This window comes from Eubalaena glacialis, chromosome 12 (genome assembly GCF_028564815.1).
Source record: "Eubalaena glacialis isolate mEubGla1 chromosome 12, mEubGla1.1.hap2.+ XY, whole genome shotgun sequence".
Classification (NCBI taxonomy): domain Eukaryota; kingdom Metazoa; phylum Chordata; class Mammalia; order Artiodactyla; family Balaenidae; genus Eubalaena; species Eubalaena glacialis.
Genome location: NC_083727.1, coordinates 37,333,543 through 37,354,776, shown reverse-complemented (window position 1 = coordinate 37,354,776; position 21,234 = coordinate 37,333,543). Strand labels below are relative to the sequence as shown.

The following is a 21,234-nucleotide window of genomic DNA, read 5'->3' as shown; positions in this document are numbered from 1 at the left end:
TGTAAAGGCAAGCGGGCAGATTACTTACCCTATGAAAGGGAAATGAGGGGAAGAAGTCGGGTCGGATGTGTTCTCTCCAAAAGGTCCCGTGACCCAGTAATAACTCATATATTTCTCGTCTGGTGATAAATATTCTTATAATCAAGGTCTGAAGAATATAAATCAGCCAGGGAAAAACAGAGGAAGAGAAATGCCATTTGAGATCGCATGCCCAGATTTATATCCCCAAATGACAGAAAGGATTGGGGTGGGGGGCAGAACCAGTTACCAGGTTTACAAGTCTATGATCAGGGGCCTAAAGCAGATCATTGTGAATTAAAAATCTGGCTGCAGAATCTGAATAAAGCAACATTTCATCTGATGGGAGAATGCATTATGATACTTTTGTCTTTCCTGGATCCTTATCACTAAGCCAGCTGAAGAATCTTCTTAAAAGCAATCATAATTAAATTTTCTATTGTTCAATGAATCTGGCCTTCAGGGAGGTAGGTTATTAACTCAGAATAAGATGACTTAAAATCAGTAATAAATATTCCAAAGTTTAAGGTTTTCAAAATTTATTTATTCAGTTCATAAAAAGCCCCCCACCCTCCAAGTCTTCATCCAGGGCATTTTCAGGACCACACCCTGTTCTGTAGCTTCTTTTACTGTCCAAATTGTATCACGTTTCTTGCTGGAGTCCAGGCAATTGAAAATAAACAGACTCACATCTGGGGAATCCACAGACCAACAGTGGCAAAACACAATACCATGAAACAGAAAAATAAAATGTTTGTTACAGGAGTGCATCTCACGAGTGTGGCTCACTGGCGGCGGCAGCTATGTTAGCGTTTCTTTCTGCCTCAAGTTCAGAAACAAGCTGGGCTATCTCAGGGTGACTGAATTTTCCTGCAATGCAAGAAGATGGGGAAAAAGATAATGACAAGTGAATACATCAGTTTCTCCAGCTGGATCCTAGGGCTTGTCAGGAGCTCGAGTCTGTGATCTGACCCATACTTCACTCCAACGCAGAGTAAGATTCCAGGTCCTGGAGAGAGGCCAAAGGCAACCACGCGGAGCTTACGCTACGTCACCCCAGATGCTATCAAGCATAAGGGAATCAGGCAACGAACTACAGCTCAGGCAGAGCTGGGGAAAACCTCACCAGGCAGCCTCTGAATACCCCTACCAGGAACTCCAGGGAAACTCAGGGAGGATGGAGTCCAGAGAACTGTGAACAATCGCTGTCCATTCTGAATCCGCAATTAGTTGTGGGGAACAATGCACCTACATATATAAAGACTGATAGGAAGACCAGGGGGTCTGGGCTGTCCCAGCATGCAAACAAGAGTGCAAACATCTACAATGAAACCGGCTAGTCTGTGCTGTCTTCCTGGCTCCTTGGCACCCTCTGGGCTTCTGTCCTGGGCAGCAACCAAGCTCCGAGCTATCTTAGGTGGATGGTGGCTAGCACGCGGGGGGGTTAAACCCACCGTCTCTTCTTCCCTGACTGTCTTCTCTTGCCAGTGCCTTTTGTTGCTTGCTCTTCATTCCACAGTTAACTCTATTCCATTGATTCGCTAGGCTCAATCTCTTCTCTGAATGTCCCCTTCACTTTCTTGCCCTAACTGACACCTACTCGTCCGGAGGATACAGCTTTCTCTGCAGCCCCTCCAGCCGTGGCTGTCTTCTGTCTCATGCAGCTCCTACCACCAGGCCAGGGCCTGTCCTCCACGCTCCTCGTTGCTTCCAGGCCACCCTCTGCCCCACTGTGTAAAAGTCATGCTGTCAGACTTACCATCATTCCACCAAAACTGCTTTTACCAAGGATACCGATCAGCTCCGTGTTGCTAAATCTGACGGCTACTCCTGCCCTCTTGAAACACTTTCTTCCCTTGGCTTCTGGGACCCCTGATTTTCTTCCTCCAAACCTATTCTTCCCCCCATCTTTCCTGTCTAGTGGGAAGTCGAAAATCCTCAGACTCCTCTCATAAACCCCCCATACACAAATCCTGTCGACTCTATACTCAAAATATATCCAGAATCTGACTTCTTACTTTTTCTACCATTACTACCCTGGTCCAAACCAGGGCAAGAAATGGTAAGAAACCATTTCTTACATCATTTACACTGTTTAAGTTTACTAAATTTTTACTAGAAATAGTGCACCAGAGTGGAAAGCGCAGTGAATTTTAATCTCAACTCAGCTGTGGGCACATCACCCTCTTTCCAGGCTCAAGTTTCTTCCTCAATAAAATGTGGAGTTTAAACCAGATGACCCTTCCAGCTCCCATAGTTTTTGATTGTACTAGTATTCTCATGTTTCATTTTCTATTTTTCATTGTGAATGTACCAAAATAGAAGATAATAGTATTAAAATGCAAAGAACAACATAAACATGACATATTTTTATTACCTTATTGGGGAAATATGCTATCTAGTAACCCAATCATTGGTCAAACCTTTTTTGGTAAAGAGTCAGATAGTAAATATTTTAGGTTTTGTGAACTGTTTGGTCTTTGCTGCCAACTACTCAGCTCTGCTGCTGTAGCATGAAAGCAGTATAGACAACAGAGAAAGACAGAGCGTGGCTGTTTCAGTAAAGCTTTATTGATAGAGACAAGCAGCAGCCAGTGTGGCCCACGGGCTATCGTTGGCTGACCCCTGGTTTACAACATTATTCCACTGAACCAAAGTCAAACATTTTGAGCATCACCTATATCAAGGACAGATAAGACAAAGCTGGTTGGTCTCAGCCCTCAAACAGCTTACGATAGGGTGGGGTGGGCAAGTGGGGTTTTGGAAAGAAACCCAGCGAGGAACATCATTACGGAGAATGCAAGTCAGACTGTGACAACGCTAAGGCAAGCTGCAGACCAAGGGCAGACTGAGTAAAAAGAAGGGAATGCTCAGCTGTGACAGGGAGGATTAGGAGAGGAAACCAGACAGCTGAGTGGCCTTAGCCTGCAGAGCCGTTCAGACAACTTAAAAAGTGTCAGAAGAGGAAAGCCACAAACGTTTAAAAAACAAAGAGGTGATGATACCTATATCTACAAAGGAGGAAAGCACCGAGACATGCAGGATGAACTCATGAGCCTAGCAGATTAAATGAGGTGGTTATAACAACAGTCCAATACAGAGATAATGAGGGCCTTGTCTAGGGCAGAGGTAGTGGGGCTGGAAAAGAGAGAAGGAAAATCAAATCAACTTCATTACAATGCAAATCATATTTTGGAGCTGGGACTTTCCTCTACTTGATGAGGTCACAAAAGGGTCCAGAGAGGTCCCCCAAAAATCATCGCTAACAGTATTCTCAGGGGAGATGGAGGCTGAGCTGAGCCTGAAGAACTCCCAGGGGAGAGAGATGGAGTTCTACTCCAGGGAGCAACATGAACACCAGTGGTCAGTGCACCTGGTGCCTCACTCCAGAAGCTGAATCAAAATGAAGATAGCTAAGGCTTATTGCCAGCCATTATTCTAAGCACTTCACATATATCCTCAAATAACCCTATAATGTAGATTTTGTAATTATCCTCAAGTTAAAAATAAGGAAACGAAGGCCCAGAGCTAGGTTAAGTATTAATTTACTGGAAGTTACATAAATTGTATGTGGCAGAACCAGGATTCAAACCCATGCAGTTTGACTTTAGGCCTGTGCTCTGAAGAGCTATAACGACGACGGTGACTTCAGCTCTTTGGATTTTTCTCTTTTTGTCTCTATTTCTACCTCCACCTTAACATGACCTGACATCTATAAAGCACTTACATATTATAATGCATTTGACATACATTATCTCTCTTGAATCTCAAAACCAGCCTATGTCTTAAGTAGGGTATTATGATTTCCATTCTTCAGAGAGGACACAGAGAGGTCAGGAGACTGCCCGGAAGCACACAGCTAGTATGTGTGACGTGAACCTGGTGCACAGACTCCAGGGCGGCAATGCTCTTGTGCACTAGGTCGCCTCATACCATAAATCCCACCATTTGCTTCTCAGATGCTCCATACGAAAGTGTCAGAGGAGAGTAACAACAGTGGATATATAATATAATGTTATGACTAACATTATATACACTAGGAGTAAACTAAGCCAAACTAAAATGATGCTTATTGAAAACAGCATTGCATACCTGCTGTGGAATTGAAGAAGTCCTGCAGTCTCCCAGGTTTGTTCTCAAGGTCTTCATATTCAGATGCCTGAAGAATCATTTCACATTGGTCCAGCTGCTTCACAAATTTAGCTTCTGCACTAGATTGGGTCTCATATTCCTAAGTAAAGGGACAATTAAAGCCACATGATTAGGGCTGCATGATAGGTTATTCCAGGAAAATTCTCATTCTGGTACCTGAAATCAGAGTCACAGCTAAAAGCACATTCTGTACTGGCCACATTTCTCCACTGCATACAAACCCATCACAGAGACTAGTCACCTGCAATTCCACAGCTTAACAGCGGCACTGCATGTGGGAAGGCGGTGCTCACAGCTCCATCTATTCCACCCGATGCCTGCAAGGCCTCATGTGTTCACGTGGACACTTCCAAGCATTTTCCTTCCTGTTTAGTAACTTGTCTTCAAGATCATTATGCTTTAATCCACCTGAGTAGAGCAGGTCTTTTCAACTTCAAGCTAATATTTCATCTTATGCTTCTCAAATTATTTCCCTCTCCATTTAATGTCACGTTTCCTTTTCCTTTTGAAGTGAATTTCTAGCTTTCTCATTTAATTTCGGTTACCACTCTACAATGGAAATCTCTGTCCTTGCTTTCCAAATAGGGAGGAGTTAATCAAGTCCCTCCGGGTTATGACTCTTGAGGATACAGCCAGGGTCTGAGAACTCTTCATGCCATGGGTATGTGCATGTGTTGGTGGCAGGGAGGCAGTGAAGGTAGTGACGGGGAGTGGCTTTTTTACCTTTCCTCTTCCCTTTGTTCCCTCCCTCCTCAGTGCAGACCAGAAATAAGAGGCAGTCTGCTTCTTAGTGCATGACACATGTCACAAAACCACCAGTCCCAATTAATACTATATAGAACCATTCTTCTATTAAGACCAAAGTATTCCCAACTGATTTCCCTGCCAAGTTCTCATTTGTAATTTCACCCTAGATGTGTTCAGATAATGAACCTGTCATGCTTTCTTAGCAGGGTGATGTGATGTGAATCACTGAAGATTTCTTGGTTTTTATTAGATGCAGCTCCGATTGGGGTTTGCAGAACAACAGAAGGATGAGGATTTCAAGCAGGAAAGAGATACAAGTTCCAGGTTCTCAACATGGAGGACCGAAGGAAAAAGAAAGAGAGGAAAGGAGAGGAAGATCAAAGGTTACCTCCCTCTCCCTTGGGGAAAGATTGGCCCTACATGAAGTATTGACATATATAAAGTTTGTCTTTTATGTGTTCCACTTTCCCACCTCCTAGTGACTCTCCCTCTGGGACCCAGGACCCTCATGTTGCTGTATATCAAACTCCCCGCCAAAATACTGCTCTTGTACTTCAAAGGATAGAACAGAGAGAGGCTTTTTTAAGGGGTACTTGTTAACCCAACAGTATCTTCAGCTGTATGCTGGGAAACAATCCAAGGGCAGGTGAGTGTGCCAGGCATTCAGCATATGGCAGGGAGCACCTCTTGCTTTGCCTTGGGATTCAAAGGGTTATTTCTTTAAAGCAAAATGCAGGTGGTAGGGTGGATATCTTTGTGTGATACTTCGAGGAAAAAAATGAAAATGTTTTCCCTTGACTTACTAAAATTTGACTTCACACTTCTATGGTAAAAGATAAATTATAATCAAGGATTTTTAATTGCTTTAACTAGATGTGACCCCCTGGGCTGATAGCTATTTACAGTTGTGAATAGCAGTGATTAACATTTCAGAAATCAATCAACTGCCATTTTCTATGTAACCAGTACTAAGTTCCCTGGGTACAGAATGACCCTATTTTCTTGAATCAAAATCAGAACATATGGACTGGAGACAGAAAAATAGAGTGTACTATGTGTCAGGCAATATTCTAACTGCTTTACATATATTCATTTGATTGCCATGCAACCCTATAAAATAGGTATACTACTATTAGTACCATTTTATAGATGAGGAAATTGAGACACAGAGAGGTTCAGTAAGTTGCCCAAGATCACATAGCTAGTAAACAGAGGAGCCAGTAATTTGAACCTTGGAAATCTGGTATTGAAGCCAATGTACATGAATCTAAAACATGCTAAGTTATTATGAGAATCTGTGTTCTCTGTTGAATAGCGTTCCCACAAAATCATGTCTACCTGTAACGTACGAATGTAACCTTATTTGGAAATAGAGTCTTTGCAGATGTAATCAAATTAAGATAAAGTCATAATGGATTAGGATGGACCTTAATCCAATGACCGACATCCTTACGAGAGGGAAATCTGGGCACAGATACAGACACAGGAAGAACATCACCTGACTAAGGAGGCAGAGACTCAAACAACGTATTCAGAAGGCAAGGATGTCAAAGCTGGAAGACGCATTCACCAGAAGCTAGGGAGAGGCAAGAAAGGATCCTCCTCCAGAGCCTTCAGGGAGCATGGCCCTGCCAACACCTTGATTTGGACTTCCGGCCTCCAAAACTGTGAGACAATACATTGTTGTTTTAAGCCATCCAAATTCGTGGTAATTTGTTACAGCAGCCCCTGGAAACCAAGGGTCTCTTACAATTAATAGTAAGTAACTGACACAGTATCATGAATACAAAAGAACTATAAATGCTTGTTCAGTTAATTGACATACAGCATAATGACATAAAGAAAATGCTGAGTTAGGAGGCAGGCTTGTGGCCTTGCTTTGTCACCAGCTAGCTAAGAGACCTTGGGCAAGGCAAAGCTCTTTAGTCTCCAGTCTTCTTATCCATAAAATAAGGGAGTTGGAAACAGGCTTTCTTTCAGCTATAACCGTACAAAACTCTAACAGATACAGTAAAGAGCCAAAGAGAGAGAATATAGAGATAATTAAAAAATAATGAAGAATATAATAAAGTAGCCACTGCACAGTATCAGGGAAAGAGGAAGAAAGAGAGAGAGAATTAGTTTTCTAAGGCTGCTGTAAAAAGTACCACAAACCGGGTGGCTTAAGCAACAGAAATTTATTATCTCCCAGTCCTGGAGGCTGGGAATTGGAAATTAAGGGTATTTGCAGGGTTGGTTCCTTCTGAGGGCTGTGAGGGAAGGAACTGCTACAGGCCTCTTTCCTTGGCTTACAGATGGCCTTCTTCATGCTCACATGGTATTCTTCCAATATGTGTGTCTCTACATCCAAACTCCCCTTTTTATAAGGACACCAGTCTTATTGGAAAAGCGCCCCACCCAAATGACCTCATTTTAACTTGATGACCTCTGTAAGAATCCTAGCTCCAAATAAGGTCTTATTTGGAGGTACATATGAGTTTTAGGGGGTGAAAGAACAGGTGGAAGGTCAGGTTCAGAAGACAGGAGGAGGGAGCAGGGCTTTGAAGGAAACGTGAAAAGTAAGAGTGAGAGGCAGGGCTACCCAAGCGTAAGGGGTGGGGCTAGAGGCTCAAGCAAGGGAGGGTCAGTGGGGTTGGAGGGAAGTGAGAAACTGCAGTAGGCAGGGGTTTGTTTGTCGTTTTCCCTTCACAGCTGGAAAACAGCACCAGGAGGGGGAGTAGTGGCAGCACTAGAGTCTGCCGGGCTCTTTCCGCCCCTTCCCTCCGGCCCACCCGCCTTGGCGGTCCTCGCTCTCCGCAGCACCAGGGAGGGACTGAGCACCCAGAGCCCACGTTCTGCGCTGGGCTCCATGGCAGCACCTGGCCTTGACCTCACTCAGCCCTAACACCCTGTCAGATGGACAGCTGACTCAGGGAGGGGAAGGAGCCCCAAGTCACTGAGCCAGGAAGTGGTGAGTGAGGTGGGAACCCAGTTCTGAGCTACCCCAAAGCCTACATTCCTTTCAAGGACCAGAGACGGGGGGGGGGGGGGGGGGTGGGGGGGTGTGAGGTTGACAGGCTGGAGGATGAGAGCAATGCATCAGGAAATCCAGGGGCTGTGAGTCAGTATCCCTACCAGGCTTTACGGTGACAAGGGCAATGGGAAAATGGGAAGAAAAATTACTATTAGTCCTGAGAAGTTCCTGCAGCAGCTGGGAGGTGAGAAACTGACACGACCGAAAAAGCAACAAGTTGGAGACAGCTTATTGAGATAGTCTAAGTCAAATAAAACACTGATGAGCCATATAAATTCAGTTACAATAAAAAGCGACGCATCAGATATACTTACTTCCCAAAGTTCATAGAGCTCTTTTCTGAGATCCTCTGGGAGGAGCTGGGTTAGCTGCTTCATAGCTTCCTGAAATACCAAATCATTATTTTAATCATATTCACATTTATTTAACAACTCATCTACAAATGCCAAATAATGGACTCAAACTCTTACAAATAACTCCCAAAGGGGCAGCAGAATATTGGACAATATTTAGGCTTACAAGGAGGGCAGTTGTGTACATTAAATAAATGTATTTGTTCATAAGTATTTATTCACAAGCACTTATTTTGTGGCCTACAGCACACCAGACACAAAAAAGGACAATGAGGAGGGTGTGAAATGATTACAGAAATATCAGAAGAGAGGCCAAGGATTTTACATCTTTTTTTTTTTTACATCTTTATTGGAGTACAATTGCTTTACAATGTTGTGTTAGTTTTTGCTGTATAACAAAGTGAATCAGCCATACATATACATATATCCCCATATCCCCTCCCTCTTGCATCTCCCTCCCACCCTCCTTATCCCACCCCTCTAGGTGGTCACAAAGCACCGAGCTGATCTCCCTCTGCTATGCGGCTGCTTCCCACTAGCTATCTATTTTCCATTTGGTAGTGTATATATGTCCATGCCACTCTCTCACTTCGTCTCAGCTTACCCTTCCCCCCCCCACCGTGTCCTCAAGTCCATTCTCTACGTCTGCATCTTTATTCCTGTCCTGCTCCTAGGTTCGTCAGAACCATTTTTTTTTAAAGATTCCATGTATATGTGTTAGCACATGGTATTTGTTTTTCTCTTTGACTTACTTCACTCTGTATGACAGACTCTAACTCCATCCACCTCACTACAAATAACTCAAATTCGTTTCTTTTTATGGCTGAGTAATACTCCATTGTATATATGTGCCACATCTTCTTTATCCATTCCTCTGTCGATGGACACTTAGGTTGCTTCCATGTCCTGGCTATTGTAAATAGTGCTGCAATGAACTTTGTGGTGCATGACTCTTTTTGAATTATGGTCTTCTCAGGGTATATGCCCAGTAGTGGGATTGCTGGGTCATATGGTAGTTCTATTTTTAGTTTTTTAAGGAATCTCCATACTGTTCTCCATAGTGGCTGTATCAATTTACATTCCCACCAACAGTGCAAGAGGGTTCCCTTTTCTCCACACTCTCTCCAGCATTTATTGTTTGTAGATTTTGTGATGATGGCCATTCTGACTGGTGTGAGGTGATACCTCATTGTAGTTGAGATTTGCATTTCTCTAATGATTAGTGATGTTGAGCATCCTTTCATGTGTTTGTTGGCAATCTGTATATCTTCTTTGGAGAAATGTCTGTTTAGGTCTTCTGCCCATTTTTGGATTGGGTTGTTTGTTTTTTTTGATATTGAGCTGCATGAGCTGCTTGTATATTTTGGAGATTAATCCTTTGTCAGCTGCTTCATTTGCAAACATTTTCTCCCATTCTGAGGGTTGTCTTTTTGTCTTGTTTATGGTTTCCTTTGCTGTGCAAAAGCTTTTAAGTTTCATTAGGTCCCATTTGCTTATTTTTGTTTTTATTTCCACTACTCTAGGAGGTGGGTCAAAAAGGATCTTGCTGTGATTTATTTCATAGAGTGTTCTGCCTATGTTTTCCTCTAAGAGTTTTATGGATTTTACATCTTGTGGATGAATCACAAGATGCCCACATGAATTTCAACCATAAGCATACTAGAGTTCAAAACAAACCTGAGTGTGGGGAGAATAGGAAAGTATCAGTGAATTACAAATCTCAAAGAAATTTTTTGTATACCATTATGTTCATTTTTTATTGTTAAAATGTTTTTATTGCAAAATGTAAAGCACTACACAAATGGGCAGATATTGTTATTAACATAAAGGAAATTACAAGTAGCATTTCGTAGGCTCACAGACTCAGACTGAAAAGAGATGTTAAAGGGTAATGAGCCAAACCATCCAGCAGCATCACTGGGCACTTCTTATCCTCCCTCCACAAACATGTCCAGTGGTGGGAACCTAGCACCTCAAGAGGTTACCCAAATGGGCTTTAGGCAGCATTGGTAGAAAGTACTTTCTTACATCAAGCTGAAAATTGTCCCTGTAGTCCTTCCACTATGCCTAGCCCCAGCTCTTCTGCCTTCCTCCCTCATAAAAACACAATGTCAAACAGGTGGGCAGTGGCCCAGCTGGGCCAGAATCTCTGCAACCAGTGATTGGTCCAAGGGATGGCCATGTAGCTCAAACCAGCCACTCAGGGACCATCTGCATGAGTTGTCCAGCAGAGGCTGGGAGACAGAAGCCCCGAGTAGAGCCTGGAGAGCCAAAACCGACAGAAAAGCAGAGATGAGAGAGTGGGAGCATGGAGGGTGTTTTCAGTACGTATTTCTAGTCTCCAAGTCCCAGGAGCCCCTCTCATTCCCATCTCTTCCTTCATTTCTATGTTGCTCCAAAATTCTAAAATATCACATTTTGGGGGCATGAGGTCTGTAATCTACTCTCAAATGGCTTCCAATTCCTTCACTCTCTTCATGCTATGCCTCTTAATCTGGTCCAGTTCTTCTAACTAGAGCTTAGGCTCTTTGAAAAGAATATGGTTGTAAGAACCACTTTTGGCAAAGTGGGTATATATAAGTGGCAAAGGTCTTACATAAAATCAAATGGTGAGATGGGAAAAAGCAATAAAAATAAAAATGAATATTTGTATATATAATTATTCATTACCGGGAGAAAAAAATGTTATAGAATACAACCACTTCCAGAGCAAACCATATTGGCCAGTGTCAACGATCTGCTCTTGTAACTAACATCACCATCTTGAATGGTTTGTAGCATTACAGCAGCCTTAGTGGTATGAAATTTAGGGTATTTTGCACCTGCATTCTCCCTTGTTTCTTTTTCAAAAATCTCAGCAAAATACTTGAGAAAATACTTTGCACTTTCAAAAATTAATAGTGTCTTTATAAATAGATCGCTTTTCTCTACACTGTTCTAGAAACATAAGTTTGCCCATTGCTTTTGTTTGAAAAGAAGGAACTGAATAACATATAGGTACAGAGACATATCAAAATCTAAACTTTTAGAATATAAACATAAAAGTCCTGCTTTGACAAGGGATTACTTTATTTCCTTCAGAGCGATGCACCTAGCACTGAATATAGTGATTGATATGTGGTCTGACCCTGAAACACAGTGGAACCAAAGCTTCCAACATGCCAAATGCTCTTTTTCTATAAATGCAGCCCAAGGCTGAGTTGGCTTTTTGGAAATCACATATGATTACTGACTTTTTAGTAAGCTTCCTGGTGACTAAAATCACCATGTCTTTTAAAAAACAAAACATAGCAAACAAATACGTTTTTGCTCTCTTCCTGAAATTGAGCAATGATTTTCTGGACCTAAACTCATTGATATCATTTGTTATTATATAATCAGAATTGCATTTTGAGACCTCTTAGTTGTTATTCCTTGTTTGGCTGCATATGCCACAGAATCATGCCTACCTTTTCAAATGAGCCACTGAAATCGACTTTATTAAAGTCCAGGACAAATGGCTGAAGATGTCAGACTTTCCCTTCCTGATGGTGAGCCCTGCCACTCCCACTTCTAAACTGAGTTTTGTCTTGTTCACACAGATTTAGAGTGATAATTTCCCTAGCTTCTTCCTGTTAGCAAAGCATGTCAAGAATCTGCCTACCGTTCTGAGCTGAGTGAAGCTTTCAGTAAATGTCTGTCAGTTTTGTGACAAGCACCCAGAAAGCAGTATTCATCACTCACACATCATTGGTGAGGCTGAAGAGTGCAACAGTTAATGACAAACTGTAGATTCAGATGGGCTTTGAAACCCTGCTTGCCATTTACTAGCTGTGGAACCCTGTGCAAGTTACTTCTTTGTTCTTCAGGTTTCTCATCTGTAAAATGGGGTTAATAGTGCTACCTACCTGAAAGGATTGCTGTGAGGATTAAATAGTTAATATATATAAAGTGCTTGTTATCTGGCACAGGAAAAGCACTCTGTAAAATGTTCACTGTAGTTTTCACTTTCTCCGTCTTGCCATGTTTACTCCCATAATAAAGTTTGGTTCTTCCCCTTTTAACCTCTAGTTCTTCAGCAACTTTAACTCTCAGGTACATATATATCATAACTCTGCCTTCCGTTTTAATAAGTTTTCCCTTTGCAAAGGCATATAACCTGCTATTGCTATACTCCAGAGTCAAGCTTCATCCCACTACTTCTTAATGATCCCTACCAGGCATCATTTACCAACTAGGGTTATAATATGAAGTTTATTTTATCCTGTTTAGGAGGGGAGTCAGACTACAAGTATTACTTTTGGCCCCCCTGAATTTTCTCTTCTACACCTTCATTCTCCCTTTCATCTTAATACCTACTCTCCTCCAAGACAATCAGCCTTCCAATTTTATCAAGTATTTCTCCTCCCATTCCTACTTTGGTTTAAAGCCTTTCTGATGCCGTTGGCTAGCCTCTGGGCAAACGATACTTCCTGGTTTTCAGTATGTGCCTTCCACCTCGAGGAGCCAAGAAACCCTCATTTAATTATCTTAAGTTATGGTTCAGACATCCAAATCTTACTCATAAACACCATTTGCATAAAGAATTGTTCACCTCCCAGATCGTTTTCTCTGTCCCAAATCCTAACTAGCAGAGGAAGAGGCAATGAAGAATCAGCACTCCCCAAGCCTTTGGTTTCCTGTCCAAGAACTTGGGGTTCTTTAAGATGCTTCCCCTGTCCCTTCTGATGATGATATTTATTCTCCTGTATATCAGATGGAGTGGGCAGCAGCCAGGAGGTTTAATGAGGCTGGGCAGGTTTTTCATCGTTGCCTGGATACGGCGTCCAGGAAGAAGCAGCACTCTTGAGTGTCAAGTCCCCTCTATGCCCCTCCGGGGGGTGTCACTAGCCAGGACTCAGCTTCTGTCAGGACAGAGGTAGGTTTTCTCTGTCTCCAGTGGTTGGAGATCCTTCCTACTGAATGTTTTTTCTTCAGAAGGTTCTGGCTCGCTCCTCTGTGGAGTGAACCTCACATTCCTTGTGTGCCTATACGGGAACGCTATCTTCTTCCTTTGCGTCACTTTAAGGTCTCTGATCACCCTCTGGTACTTCAGTATGTGATTTCTCCTCCACAAGGTATACATTTACCCTTGAATGAAACAATCGTACATCCTAAAAACGTGCTATATAATTGAGGAGTCTTTTCCTCCTCCTTTTTCTCTATATGTCATATGTCAATACCCAACATCCTCTGGTTTGGGGCTAACTCCTTTCCGCAACTCAGTATCTTGAGCTAATTGGTTTCTTTTTGTGTTAATCCTGCCAATCAACCTAAGAATTCTTTATTCAGGACAGTCTAGACTCCTACAGAGAAACATTCCCTTAGCTCCTCCCTTTTTACAGACTGTCATGATGCTCATGTGTTCTGGACCTGTATTTACACTAAGAACACATTCCTTACACTATTCCCCTTACTACCATAATTTAGGGTGTGTTGGAACTCCTAAACTGAGACTCCTTGTAGATCTTCTTGCCTCTAGAGGGGCAAAAATGCTGTTGGCTACTGAGCTCTAGCCTCCGCCAGCTCCGAGAACAGCTATTTAAGCCCACCTTCCCTGTTAAACCACCTTGATGAAGGATCTGTTGACTTAGACATTTAGGATCAATCTCTCTGGCCTACAATAAAAGCAGCTTGCAATAATCCCTGAATTGGGAACCAGCCATTCAGCATTTAAAAAAAAAACCTTCCTGGATTTTCCAGTCTCTGTTTCAAGTATGTCTTCCTCTTTGTCTCTGGGCTCTGGTTTAGAGTCCAAATCAGCAGACAATGTTTTATTGATGTTATTCATTTTTTACTAATATAAAATTTTTTTCTTTACTTTTAACCACTAAATTAAAGGACTAATTTAAAATTTACTAAATACTAATTATAATAATGATTATTCTTGGGCTTTATAGAACTTCTCTCCAAAGAGCTTAAACTAGCATGGAGAATTCCTTCAAGTTCCAGCTATTTCCATTGTTCTAATGAAAGCCGTACTAGCTGTACTCTGTGTTCAGGTCCCCTCTATGCCCCTCCACGAGAACTGAAACCAACAAAATGTCCTGTCTCTGTGTTAAACAAGGCTTAGGATAAGCAAAACCAATTCACTGCTTATTCCAAGAAATCCTTACTTCTGGAAGGTAAGATTGTAAACCACCCAAAATAGAGTAAGCACTAACAGCTTGCCCTTCAAGACGCTTGTTAAGACCTTGGCTCACCAGCCCTACCGCCCCAAAGTTATTATGTCCTAAACTCTGTGCAATCCCATCTTGTAAGATAGTAGCTCCTCTTGTAAGATGCATCCAAACATCCTCCAGCCCAGGCCCTAAAACTCTATAAATACCCTCCCTTGAGCCTCCTTTCTGAGACACTACTAAAACTCTGTCAAGGAGGTACTCTCCCTTACTGCAATAGGTCTAATAAACTTAGCTTTGTTTCAGTAGTGGGTTTTTCTGGTGGTCTTTTGTGGAGTCAACAGTCAACACTGACCTCTTCTCGCCTATGTTTTTCTTCTTTGGGGATGTTATCTGCTGGTGCTATGTCCCCAACGATGCATTCTGCCATATCATGAACCAGGGCTAGGCGTACACATCTGACCAGGCAAGAAATGGTGAATAATTACACAGAATTATATTCACTACAGATTCCTTCTCTATACTACTTTGAAGTTACACAATATAGTTTTCTTTCTCCAGACTCATGGAGTATTTTATTTTAATGCAGTATTTTCTAAAGTAATTATATTCTGCCAGCCTGCAACAGTTCTGAATCAAAACTGCTAGTTAATATTCAGCACAATACATGAGAATACAGGGGAAATTGTTAGCATGAATTAAAAAAAAAAATAGCTGGTTTCTCAAATGTCACTTTAAAAGGTTGATAACTTTAGATTAAAAAGCCAGGAGGTGATCTAGTTATAGCATTTACTTACTGATACAAAATTCAAAAACTATCATTTCCCCAATGTACTAGTCAGATGTCAAAATGAGGCCCTTTATAGAGAAATGGGTAGAGTTGGACAGATCTGAGTTTGCATCCAGCAATCAACAACTATTAGCTGTGTGACCTTTGCCAAGTTACTTAATTTCTTTAAATGATGAGTTTTGCAGCCTTCATTTTTATCATCTGTAAAAAAGGGGTAATAATACTTCATAACTTTGGTATGAAAATTAAATTTGATAATTTATGTTCCTGAAACATGTTGATTATTCAACAAATGATTATAATTATTAGTGATAATGATTAGTGATTAGGATAAACATCATCAAAATAATAAAGGCAGCTCATGAGATAAATGCCCCAGAGGGCCAGTCTGTTTTATGCTCCCACCACCACCAAGGCAGAAGAAGACCTCACAGCCTCCTCACAGGTGTCCCTGCCTGCAGTTGCTCTCTCATCTAGTTCAAATCTCAGACTGTTCTTACGTGCCTCTCCATTTGACACCGTGCTCATCTTGTACTATCTGCCAAAAATCTCCTAAATTCTACACCATCTACAGAGTAACAGGGCTCCTGAGACTCCCTAATGGACCTTTGTTTCAATCAATTTGATTTACTTATCAATTCCAAAATATACCTTTACTTTCCTACCATCAGAGATTTGGTTTCTCTGCCCTTCTCTTTATGTGCTGTCTTCTACTTCTCCACCTAATCAACACCTTAGAGGTCAACTCCGATTCTGTCTCCTCCATTAAGACCGCCCAAGAACAGGTGATCTCTCCAGTTAAATTTTCTAACTTAATTTATTTTGTGCTCTGTATGGAAGCCACTCTGGGCCTGTGTAATTCATCTGGGTTTTATTTACTATCTTATACTGTATTGCTAGGAAAGTTTGCCCTGCGCTCAAAAAGCATTTTATTTTTTATTTTATTTATTTATTTTGGCTGAGCCAGGTCTTAGTTGTGGCATTCATGCCGGATCTAGTTCCCCACCCAGGGATCAAACTCAGGGCCCTTGCATTGGGCGTGGAGTCTTACCCACTGGACCACCAGGGAAGTCCCTCAAAAAGCATTTTAAACACTTGTTGGTTGACTGAAGGGAGAGAGGATATCTTTCTCAGCTCTTTCCTGCACATACAGTTTCAAAAAGTCACTTCACAAATAAGTGCTACTATTCAGAAAAGGGGTGAAATAAAGGTACACAGTGTATGGATACAATTTTAGACAAAAGACACTTACCTTCAAGGCCCTGGAAACCCTCACATCACACTTAAGTTTCCTTGAGACCAAGGCAGGCTCTTTCACTTGCCAGGAGAAAACCCAGAGTACAGTTTACAACAACTGAAGCGATCAGCATATAGTGCCCCTTCCCACATCCTGAATCTGTATGGTTTGCCTCAAGTAATTTTTCTTGACATATACACTAAGCTACAAGAATTTGACACAGGCCTCAGTCATGAAGAGTCATGCATACCCACAGACCCTAACCGGCACCGAAGTTCACAGCTTACCGGTCTTTGTTAAGATGTTCATCTTTGGTCACCAGAGCCATAATTGCCATCCTATACATGTGATCTGATACGCTCTCTGGCTTCTGGACATTTCTGTATACCCAGCCAGTACGTGGGACTCTCTGATGAAAATGAACAGAAAACAACTGATAAAAATAAGTATTTTAACTATCTATGGTGCTCTTCAAGAGAAGTCCAGGGAATAGGGCACAGAAGCTGGGTAATGGTTTCAGTACATATTAAAAAACGCTTAACTAACCTAAATGATCAACTTCTGGAATCAAATAAACCAGTGAGGGCAGAGAATGAGAAAGAGAGAGGGAGGGAGGAATAATTCACAAGTATACAATACATAAGTCCAAAAGTCAAGTTACTCCGTGTTACCGATGTACTGATGTACAGATCATATACAAGTCCTTAAAACATAAGAACAAAACTGTAAAGTATCTTATCTTTCCTAACTATAAGAGTTGGTAAGTTTTACTTCAAACAACTCATTAGACACAAGTAGAAAACACTGTGGTGAAAGCGTCGTGAACAAGCGACAGACTTCCAAATTCCGAAGCACAAAGGATAAGGCATTTCTAACTGCTAACTTAATTTAGCACCCACCAGTCATGACTCTTCCTTTTACTCAAATCATGATGTGATCCTGTGAGACTCGGGAGTTTACATTTCTAAAGAATTTTATAAACTGTAGAAACAATGGCATGAAACAGATAATCTGCTTTGAACTTGGAGAAATTCTGCAAAATCATTAACTGGGTGTGGCCAGGGGTGGGCTAGCAGGAGGAGGACCCCTGGGATGTAACTCCAGTGTGTGCTACATAAAATCCTCCGTTAAAAAAAAAAGAGTCTTGTTATTTCTATAAGTAATTGTGAGACAGATTTTAAGCACTCCACTTAAACCCTGCAGGACCAATGGGTTCTGATCTTCCCACTTGGCCGGTTGTGGGGTCGTGAGCCCCAAAAGTACTCGGGGCAGACGCGGGCAGAGGGACCAGCACATCACCGCGCCGGATCCCCTCCAGAAACCTCTCGAAAGGCCGCCTGGGCCGGCCCCATCGGAACGCCAGGCCGACACAGGGAACAGCGCGGCTCGGACTCCTCCCGGCCTGGGGTCGGTCCTAGCAACCCGGCCACGCAGTCTCCGCCACTTGCTTCCTCCGCCCACGGTCCGGACGCACGACCGCATCCATCCGGAGGGGCCACGAGGCCGGGAGAACGGGGGAAGGGGGCTGGCCTCGGGCCAGGTGGGGAGCAGGAGCCTCGTCGCCCCGCGGCCGGCCCCGGCCTCTCTCCGCGCAGCCGCGACCCGGGCCCCAGGCGGCCCTCCCGGCGCCCGCTCACCTTGAGCTGCCCCACCAGCCGCAGGAACTGAAGCAGGTTCCGGGCCCCGCGGCCCGAGATGGGCGCAGCCATGCGGCTACCGATCCCGACAGGTCTGGGCCGGCAGCGCAACCGCTGCTCGAAGCTCCTCCCCCCGAAGCCCCTCCCCCCAGAAGCTCCTCCCATTCGTCCTCCCTACCCCTCCTTCCCTCTCCTCCTCTCCCTCCTCCTTCTCCATTTCCTCACCCTGGTTTTCTCCGACCGTTCTGTCCAGTCTTCCGCCTTCCTGGCCCTAGTGGCTGCCGTTGGGCATTGCACCATCCAAGGCAGAGGCACTGTACTTGGAGCATCTAGGTATGCATTACTTGTTTGCTAAACTCCGCTCAACTGAACTCCATCAAACTTTTAAAGGGATTGCAGTTCCTTGGGGAGGGGCAGAGGGGTTGGGGTGTGGAGGAGGTGGAGGAAGGTTATGCCATAATGCACCAAAATCTTGCCTTTTAGCAATTCAACCTCTGACTAGAGGGAGAGATAAGGAACTCTACTTCAAGGCGAGCAATCTATAAACATTTTAACAGAGGCACAAGGAAAATGCTTTGGAAGGGAGACATTAGTTAGGAGTGACAAAAGTACTGGAAGGATTGGAGGCTAGCCATAGCTAGAGGACTTTAGAGATTAGTGTAAATGGCTAGGGAGTGAATACAATTCCATGTTGAAATCACAACCCCCTGACACCTCAAGTGCTGAAGAATCCCCAAAAGTTGGTCAGGGTCTGTCTCAACTATCTGTCCTAATTCTATCAACAACCGATGGTACCAGTTTTTAAAGGCACTTAGTGACATGCATACTGAAGGACTCAATGAGAGAGGGTAACATGGAAAATAGACTGTATAGGGAGGAAGGAAGTTGGGAGACCAGTTAAGAGTCTATTGAAGTAATTCTTTGGGGAGATGATTTTGGTTTAATCCAGGATTCTAGTAGTGGAGGTGGTGAGATGTTAAATTTGGGGTACAATTTAAAGGTAGGACTAACAGGATTTGTGACAGATTGGACATGGGGTACGAGAGAAAGAGAGGAGTCAAGGATGACTCCATGAATTTTGGCCTGACCAACTGAAAGAATGGAGTTGCTATGTATTGAGCCAGAGAAAACTGCAAGAAGAGTAGGTTGTGGGGAAGGGTAGGAATCAGAAGTTTAGTTTAGGACATGTTGAGATACCTATCAGAGATCCTAGTAGAGAGATAAATCGGGAGGTCAGGGGAAAGGTGACAACTTTGTGTCATCAGCACATAAGATGGTTTGTAAAACCAAGCAACTGGATGAGACCACCTGGTGGAAAAGTGTGGATGAAGAAGAAAAGATGTCTGAAGCCTCAGCTCTCAGGCAAACCAACGTTTAGAGTTTGGGAGACCAGAAAGAAGTGGCCAGTGAAGTAGGTAGAGGACTAAGAGGTGGTTGTGTCCTGGAGGCCAAATGAAGAAAATACTTCAAGAAGGAAGGAATGTGATCAATTAAGTCAACATTATATCAGAGAAAGACAGATTTGACTACTGGATTTAGCAAATTCATTGTCACTACTGACCTTGACAAGAGCAGATTTGGTCTGTTGGGGCAAGCAGAACCCTACGTGGAGATGGTTCCAGAGAGAACAGGAGTGAGAAAAGCAACTCATTTAAAATGAGTGGGGCTACTGGAGGAAAGATTTCTTTTTAAGACAGGAGATGTTACAGTATTTTTGTTTACTGATGGAGGTGATCTAGTAGAGAGGGAAAATTAATGATGTATTGTAGGAGACAAAGGAGAGAAATACTGGAATGATGGCCTTGAGTAGATAGAAGAGGATACAATCTAGAGTACAAGATGAAAGATTGGTCTTAGGAATATGGAGCATTCATCCATAAAACATGAGGAAGGGAGAATATATGGTGACTAATTAATAGCAGTTGTGGTCATGGGAGATTGTGGAGTTCTCTTCTGATTGCCTCTATTTTCTCACTGAAATAGGAAGTGAAGTCTAGACTGGGTTATGTTGTAGTAATATGCAACCTCTGTATCTGAGGGGTTTAACATGTCAAAGGCTTATTTCTCTGTGATGCTAAATGTCTATTGCTGGGAGATTGGCAAGCCTGTTTGCACTCTACCAGACCAATGGCTTATTTCAAAGCCGTGTTGGCCAACCACTAACATCAGGGGACTTGGAACCCGTTTGTTTCCCCAGAAGGGGGTGCCAGTTTAAAGCAATGGGCAGGGAAAACAATTTGTATCACTTACTGAGTCAACTAGAAGAAAAGGTGAAATCAGAAGGCTCTCATTAGAGGGATTCATCCCTTGGGTTTAATATACACTTCTGGGGAATATGGAAATCTCCTGAAATTGTGTTGCATTTGAGGGTTTTTCTATTTATCAGATCCTTAAAGAGGTCTGTGACCAGAATGGGGGCAAAATCTGCTGCTATTGAGAAAGCTGCTTCAATATGCAGCTGTGGGGTAGTCCACAAAGCTCTGGTCTTGGTGTTCTAATAAAAAAAGCTATCACTGCTTAAGCCTCCACTAAGTGAGATATATTGTCACACATCTCTCCTCATTTTAATTCACCCAACATTTCTCCAAGATAATAATCGCACATTTCCAAGAGAAAACTGAGTGGCACAGAAGCTGAAGAACTGGCCTGACTTTTCTTTCTTTTTTTTTTTTAACTTTTTCTTTTATATTGGAGTATAGTTGATTAACAATGTTGTGATAGTTTCAGGTGTACAGCAAAGTGATTCAGTTATACATATTCATGTATCTATTCTAAGTTTTCATAGCCAGTGAACAGGGCTGCCAGAATTGAAGCTCTGGCCTGTCTTCCTCCAAATCTTCCTTTCCATGACACCCTGCTGCTTCCCAGCTAACTGGCTGTGAGTACCACATCTTATTACTGTGGAAATTAAATGAGATCCTGTGTATAAAATAGATTTTGTATACTGTCATTTAGGTAAAGCATTGGGCAAGAGAACAGATAGCAATGGATTGATCTGAGAAAATTTGCCCAGAAAACATTTATAAAAATACTTTTAGGGCTTCCCTGGTGGCACAGTGGTTGAGAATCTGCCTGCCAGTGCAGGGGACACGGGTTCGAGCCCTGGTCTGGGAAGATCCCACATGCCACGGAGCAACTAGGCCTGTGAAC

The 21,234-nt window shown here is 42.7% G+C and overlaps 1 protein-coding gene across 1 annotated transcript; it reads right to left on the bottom strand.

The window, feature by feature from the left end:
* Positions 1-540: 540 nt before the first annotated feature.
* Positions 541-18,213, bottom strand: HDDC2 (HD domain containing 2). Its single transcript, XM_061207295.1, has 6 exons — positions 18,085-18,213; positions 16,735-16,856; positions 14,776-14,878; positions 8,245-8,313; positions 4,111-4,249; positions 541-888 (listed from the first exon to the last, which is right to left on the bottom strand). The coding sequence occupies exons 1-6, from the start codon at positions 18,154-18,156 to the stop codon at positions 791-793; spliced, it is 603 nt and encodes a 200-aa protein (XP_061063278.1). The 5' UTR covers positions 18,157-18,213; the 3' UTR covers positions 541-790.
* Positions 18,214-21,234: the final 3,021 nt, after the last annotated feature.

Bases quoted from the DNA above. Each gene is read 5' to 3' on its own strand.
- HDDC2 (XM_061207295.1), bottom strand. From the start codon at position 18,156: ATGGCTGCGCCCATCTCGGGCCGCGGGGCCCGGAACCTGCTTCAGTTC. The intron at 14,879-16,734 runs GTAAGCTGTGAA...TTGCCTGGTCAG, and splicing joins GAACATCTTAACAAAGACCG to ATGTGTACGCCTAGCCCTGG. The intron at 4,250-8,244 runs GTAAGTATATCT...CCCTTTACTTAG, and splicing joins AGCTCTATGAACTTTGGGAA to GAATATGAGACCCAATCTAG.